This window comes from Mauremys mutica, chromosome 13 (genome assembly GCF_020497125.1).
Source record: "Mauremys mutica isolate MM-2020 ecotype Southern chromosome 13, ASM2049712v1, whole genome shotgun sequence".
NCBI classification, from domain to species: domain Eukaryota; kingdom Metazoa; phylum Chordata; order Testudines; family Geoemydidae; genus Mauremys; species Mauremys mutica.
The window spans coordinates 49167024-49174522 of NC_059084.1; the positions used below are offsets into that span (position 1 = coordinate 49167024).

A 7499-nucleotide genomic window follows, 5' to 3' on the forward strand; every position below is an offset into this window, starting at 1 on the left:
ACTCCGTGTGTATTTCCCCAGCCATGGTGGGAGGGAAGAATAATCTAGTTGCTATAGCGTGAGTCTAGGTATGAATATCCCTGGGGTCTTTCCTTCCCTTTGTTAGCGCTATGATAGACACATTGGCAGAGCAGGGCCCCGGGAGTCACGACTCCTGGGTTCCATTCCCAGGCTCGGTGTCGCTGAGTCACTGTGTGATTTCGGGTGAGGCGGAGTTTAACTCACAAGCGCTGTAACTTGCTGAGGAATCTGCATGAAGCAAAAAACGAACCAAGCAGAGAGACCGCGGTGCTGGCAGCTGCTGCTCTCGGCGCGTCACACGGGAAGGCTGGTTCTCTGCACGGCTAGTTTTAGGCCGGGCTCGGATAGGTTTCCTCTCACTGTGTGTCTGGCACAGTAATACACGGAGGTGTCTGCGGGCTGCAGGCCGGTCAGTTGCAGGAACACTTGGCTCTTGGAAGTGTCTCTGGTGATGGTGAGGCGATTTTTTAAAGCGTCATTATAATGAGTGCTTCCACCTGCCCAGATGGCTCCGACCCATTCCAGCCCTTTCCCCGCTGGCTGGCGGACCCAGTTCACATCGTAGCTAGCGAGAGAGAATCCGGACACGGTGCAGGTCAATCTGAGGGTCTCTCCGGGCTTCCTGACTCCCCCTCCGGACTCCACCAGGCTGACCTGGGAATAGACACCTGCGGAGGGGAAATAAAGGGGGAATATTGCAGCGATTCCCGGAGGCGCAGTTATTAGGGAACACGCGGTACCGGCCGCGGAGCGGCAGCGCAGGTCCCGCCCGTACCCGCGGGGAGCAGCAGGAGGAAGGCGATGGCCAGGCTAGGGGTCATGGCTGCGGCTGGCGGCTCGGTCCCCAGGCGGGATGGGAAGCTGAAGCCCGGCGCTGGCTCTGAGCGGGGTGAGCGGCCGGGACTGGGCTATGAACAGAGCCCCGGGGAGCTCATTTGCATGGGCCGGGGGGTGGGGGCAGGGGGCGTGGAGACAATATAAAATGGGATCCAGGACGTGTGACGCTGAATCGTGTTGTTAAATGTAACGGCAGGTGGGTCACAGAGTCCACTAACTGCATTTCTTTTGCACCTTTTAATTTGAAAATATATAACCACTAAATGAAAGCAGTTGAGTGATCTATCTACCCATCCCCATCCACCCCTCCATCTATCTATCCCCATCCACCCCCTCTATCTATCTAATCTCTGTCTTTATTCCCTTCAGTGTTGTGGCCAATGTTACATACGAGCAATTATTTATATCACCGAGCCATTCCTTTGCAGGACGATTTGGAGAATGAGTATGGAAAGAGTTTACAAAGATGGTTCATGAAACTTATGCTCCAGGTTATAATGATCAAAAGGATATTGGAGTCAAGTTGCTTAGTGCCACAGACAAAGAATAAAAGTCACGCAGCCACAGGCGGCTTAGGTGGGGTTCAGTAGGTGCAAAGGCCTTTGTGTTGGCCCCTTTACAAAGAAAGTCCTTTATCACAGACCCCTCCCTTCCTGCGATAAATGGGGGGGGGGGGCTAGCATCCTTGTGTAACTCCCCGACCATTCACTTAGCTACAGAATCCTCCTTAGCAGCTGTACCCTAATTGCTTTACCTGTAAAGGGTTAAGAGGTAAACTTAATATGAGTTGGCACCTGGCCAGGGGAACCAATAGGGAAGCTGAACCCTTTCAAATTGTGACAAACTGCTGGGTGTGGGGGTCTTTTGTTCTCTCGCTGCAGAGGGACAGGGCAGCAGCTTTGCTGTAAGAAGCTTGGGCCCAGGTATAAAAAATCATCAGTCTCATACCTAGAAACTACTCATTTGGAACCCCAGATATGGAAGTAGAAATGTTAGAATGACACAACCAGAGATCTTCTTATTTTGGTTTGTGGATTCCTCTGTGCTAACCCGAGGTGCTTTAGTTTCCTTGTTGTAACCTTTAAGCTGGACCCCAAGAAAGTTATTCTTGGTTCTTAATCCTGGCAGTTGTTCTTTTAAAATCTAGCAATAGCCTGAGTGCCCGGAGGTATTTTTCTTTTCTTTTCTTTTCCCTCCCCCCCCCTTTTTCTAAATTACCTTTTTAAAGGACATGATTGGATTTTTGTGTCTTCAGAGGTTTGTGAACTTTTTTTTAGTTAGCTGGTGGCAACAGCTGATTTTTTATTTTTATCTTTTCCTTTCTCAGCTCCTCAGGGTGTGTGTGAAAAGGCTTGGGTGTACCTCCCAGGGAGGAATTCGCAAGTGCGCCTTCCTGGGCTCTGAAAGGGGTTCTGCTCTTGGGTGGTGTCAGCTCTACTAACCCAAGGCCAGGTAAAGCTGTGACCTTGGGAGTTTAATACAAGCCTGGAGTGGCCAGTGTTAATTTTTAGGGTCCTTGCGGGCTCTCACCTTCTGCACTCGGAGTCCCAGAGTGGGGAATCAGCCTTGACACTTCCAGTCAATGATCCTCTCTTCAGGAAGAGGTTTTTGTTTCAGCTCAGACTAGCTCCCCCTCGCTGTGTCTCTGGCACAGTAATACAGGCCGATGTCCTCGGGTTTCAGGCCAGTCATTTGCAAATATACCGTGTTGACGGAATTGTTTCTGGAGATGGTGACTTGCCCTTGGACAGCCTGAAAATGTCATTGGCTCTATCCACTTGGGGAGTTAACCCTAGCCAGCCACTCAAGACTCTTCCCAGGAGCCTGATGGACCCAGTCCATATCCATAGTCTTCTAATCTAAACCCGGAGGCTTTTGCAGGAGAGGCAGAGAGTTTCCCGGCTTTTGCACATCCCCTCCGGACTCCACCAGCTGCACCTGAGACCGGGCACCTGGGAATAAAGACACTTTATAGATGTTAGTATAAAAAGAGTGAACATTCAATTGTCACCTTTAAGCTGGACCCCAATAAAGCTATTCTTGGTGCTTAATCCTTGCAGTTGTTCTTTTGATGACTCTGCAAATTACTGAGGGTACAAAACTACCTTTAAAAGATGTTATAGCAAAAAGTAAGTGAATCCAAGGTCCCGTTTCCCCCGGTGATTGAAGGGGAAATTCTCGGGGCAGGGGATTTGTTGGTAACTGCACAATTGCAGAGCTCTGGATTATCTCTGTGGGTGCAGCCTCGGCAGAGCGAGACAAATTTAAACAGGGAAGTGTCGCCTCTATTTGCATATCCCGCTTCTTATAAGAGACACAAACCCCTTCCATTGATGTTCTGAATTACCTGCACTGGAGCTCAGATAGAAGGAGTCAGACTTCTCCATTGTTATATGTTTCCAACCAGTGATGTGATGTTCTACCTCCATTGCAGCGGAGAAATAATGACAGGAGGTCAATGTCCTCAAATTCCTAGACATTAATGGCTAGAGGTTGAAGCAAAATCTTTTGTGGTCAAAGGAAATGTCCTCTCTGGCCTGAGTGGCTTTGGATCACCCCCGAGAGACAAGAATATTTGGCTACCTACCTGGCGGGACAGATGAAAATGAAAGTACCTGTGGTTATTGGAGTCAGATATGTGTGACAATGTATCCTCTCTTTTTAGACGGGATTGGAAGTAGAGCTGTAGACTTGCAATTCCAATGGAGGATAATGGAGTTAGGTTCCCAACTCCCCCTGGCCATCACAAACATTTTGGCACCTAACTCTCTTAGGCTCCTTTATAAATCAGAGCCAGAGTTTATAGCTCGTCTGCAGTTTTCACCCCCAAACAGTCTCTGGCTGCATTGTGCATTTTCAATGTGGTGTATAAGCGCCTTTCTGACCCTTCACTGCTGCTGTGATTGTCAAAGGAACCTCAGGGAGTCAGGCACTCAGTAAGCCCTGCATTCCAGCATCAATGGGAATTAAAGGCCTAATTCCTCCAATTCTCTTTAAAAAACACTCCTGTAAATACAACTATTTTCTTTTAACTGATTCCCAAGTGATAATGTACCGGAACAGAGGAAAGATGGTGGAAAGGTTAATTTTCACATGTAGCAGAAATCCATTTCTGTATATTTATAATAGGCTGGATCACCCAGGTGTCCCTAACTGGCACAGTAACACAAAGCAGTGCGGTCAGATCTCAGGCTTCTCATTTGGAATCCAATGGGTAGTTGTATTATTGTATCATGCTGTTCTTTGGGGGAGGGGTGTTTTTGTGTTTTTTAGCCTGCTATAGATTCTCGCCTCTCCTACCCACATTCCCTGTAAGCTTCCTCTTCATTCTTTTGGTTGTGTTTTTCGTAAAGGGTATGGTTTGGGGCTGTAATGAAATGATAAAAAGGCTACTTAAATATATCAGAAATAATTCCAACCACTACCTTGAGGGGCAGAGAGATTGTGACTGGTTGGAAAGGAGGGGGCGGGGCACTTCAGAGAAGTTTTATATTTGTATAAACTGCTCACCGTTATCCTGATGTTTCTTTTAAAAGATCCCAAAGAAATAAAGAAAAGAAGCAAATAATTTGGGTGGCTATGGTAACATAGGTGACTTCCTACAGCCTTTAGAGAGGCTAAAGTTTTCCTTGGGAAATTGATAACGTGACCAAAATCTCATCTTCCTGGAGGTGGAGAAATCAATGAGAAACTGTAGAGAAAGCCAGAGCCCCTATATACGGGGAGATTCAGGGACATAGGTATCAAGATTGATTCCCCACTCTGGCACTGCAAGTACAGAAGGTGGGGGCCCACAAGGACTATAAAAATTAATACTGGCCACCAGCGGCGGCTCCAGGCACCAGTGCTCCAAGCAACGTGCCTGGGGCAGCAAGCGGAGGCGGGCCCCTGCCGGTCCCCTGGAGGGCGGCAGTCAGGCAGCCTTTGGCGGCACGCCTGCAGGAGGTCCGCCAGTCCCACAGATTCGGCGTCAATTCGGCGGTGGGTACGCCGAAGCCGTGGGACTGGCAGACCTCCCACAGGCAAGCTGCCGAATACACGGGTCCGAGGACCTCCCGCAGGCAAGCACCAAAGGCAGCCTGCCTGCCGTGCTTGGTGCAGCACAAAAGCTAGAGCCGCCCCTGCTGGCCACTCCAGGCTTGTGTTAAACTCCCAAGGTTGCAGCTTTTCTCTGACTTTGGATTGGTAGATGCTGCCACCACCCAAGTGCAGAACCCCTTTGAGAGCCCAGGAAGGTGCACTTAGGAATTCCTCCCTGTGGGGTACCCTCAAGCCCTTTCACACCCCACACGCCCTGGAAGAGCTGAGAAAGGAAAAGAAAAAAGAATCAGATGTTGCCACTAGCTAATTAAAAAACATGTGCACAAACCTCTTAAGACACAGAAATCCAATCATGTTCTTAAAAAAGATAAATTTTATTTAAAAAAAGAAAGAAAGAAAAAGACATCCTGGAAACTCAGGCTATTGCTAGGTTTTAAAAGAGCAACAACGAGTATTAAGCACCAAGAATAGCTTTCCTGGAGTCCAGCTTAAATGTTACCAAGCAAAACACCTGGGGTTAGCACAGAGGAATCCACAAGCCATAAAGAAATAAAAAGAAACAAACCAAATCATGTCTTCCTAGACATTTCCCTGATCTACTTATATCTGGGGTTTGAAATTAATAGTTTCTTGGTATGATACTGATGATTTTTCATACCTGGCCCCAAGCTTTCCTTACAGCATAGCTGCTGCTCTTTCCTGCCTGTGGAGATCAAACGAAAATAAAAGACAGACCGACAAAGGGGGAGGGTTTATTTATCAATTAAAAAAAGTTCTAGCCTTCCCCCATTGGCTCTTTTGGCCAGGTGCCCACTCACTATCCTTTTTACCTATGCACAGCAGTGAAGACTTTTCCAACCCTTTTACAGGTAAAGCAATGTGAGAGAACAGCTCGCCAAGAAGGATTTAATAGCTAACCTGACTGGCTCCCCCAAGTGTCCATAAAAAGAAAGCTTAACCCGCCCAGCCCCCCATTTATCACAAGAAGTCATGGCAGGTTTTTAAAGTGGGCATTTGGTTATCAGTTCTTGCATAGACACTTATAAATAATAAGAGCAGACAACTGTCCTCCAGGCGCGAGTTCTGACCATCTTGTGACCAACAGTGTGGGGGGGGTGGAGGGGGTTAGTATCCATCAGTGATGGATCAATCAATAAACAGATCATCAAGAATCACAGAAAAAGTATGGACAGGAAAAAGGGATCTCCGGAAGGTCATTAAGTCCAGTGTCCTATGGCTCATGAGCAGACCTGAGGCCATGAGAACATGAGACAATGGGTGGGAAGGGAGTCAGAATAATTACATAAACCTAATTTAAAATAGCCTTTTTAAGCAGAAATTACACAGCTCTACGGCACTGATCAAGCTGTGTTATGGGGAGCAGTCGCCTCTGCTCTTTTGCTGTGTTGTCCTGGGTCCATGTTTTTTCTTTACTCCTGGATATTTCTTTTCTTCCCAGCCAGACAGAAATGGGGGTTCACATGGGGAAATTTTTTTGGCCCCTTTCTTGGCTCAATAGAAATCTATTATGAAGCATATAAAGGTATTATGGGACGCCCAGCAATGTCCACTCATTTAGCCTATCTGCCATGTACTCCCCTATTCCAGGTGAAGGAGGTTGCCGGCCTCGAGATCTCTGCTGTGTGTGCCACTAGACCTGGCTGAAGAGCGCTGAGTAAATGTTAACCATTTCCTAAGGGAACACACAGATTGTCTCCTGTGAGAGCCCAACGCCCCGGACTGTCCCAGTGTCAAACCAGCCTGGGACCTTTCCTTTGGTTTTTGTCTGAGCTCATGTGCGGCTTCGCCTCTAACAGTGTCTTTTTCTCTAACACAGTGATGTATCCCCTCGGTTTTTCAGGCTGGTCACCGTGCAGTGTATAGAAATTGTTCCTGTGGAAGTCCCGGGGGATCATTGGCACTTTAAGAAATCCAACATTCCATTTGTTTTTCTCCCCACAATTCTTCCTGTTGAATATTCTCCCGAACCTTCTGGCATCCTCGACAATATACACAAAAGCAACCACTCCATTGTCCTCATCACGATGTGAATATTTCAACAGAGGTTTAACAAGCATTAAAACACTATGTGACTTCGGAGGTAGACCCTCGTCTATAGTCTCCCTCCAGCCATTCAGATTTAAATGAAGTATCGCTGTTCTTTTAAATGCATTATAAGACCACTAAGAAAGTGACATTTTGGGCTTGATTTTATTACCCCAGAGATTGGTTTTATTTTAAAAATTCAATACTTTTATTATATTGGCTACTAATTTCAATGCGCTGGAACAGTGTAGACTTGACCAAAAGGGGCAAACAGGAGATCATATCAGATCAGGATACCGGAAGTTTGTGGGTAGCAAAAAAAATGGGGCAAAAAGAAAAACCGTAGGAAAATGGTAAAAACATTCCTGAGTAAATGTATGAAGTCCAATGCCCTTGAAAGGTTTTCAATCACGAAAACAATCACTGTACCATCATTCAGGGAAATCTTTGGCAGTTCCTTATCCATCTATGGCCAAGCAATTTGACTGATTTGCATGTACTGTGAGTTTGTACACAGGCAAATAGAATCAGACTAACAGGGAGAATGATGGTGG

The 7499-nt window shown here is 46.9% G+C and overlaps 1 gene segment (V, D, J or C); it reads right to left on the reverse strand.

Moving 5' to 3' along the window:
• Positions 1-315: 315 nt before the first annotated feature.
• LOC123347572 lies at positions 316-842 on the reverse strand. The segment is given in 2 exon segments: positions 316-689; positions 797-842. Coding segments are annotated over 2 exon segments (420 nt in total).
• Positions 843-7499: the final 6657 nt, after the last annotated feature.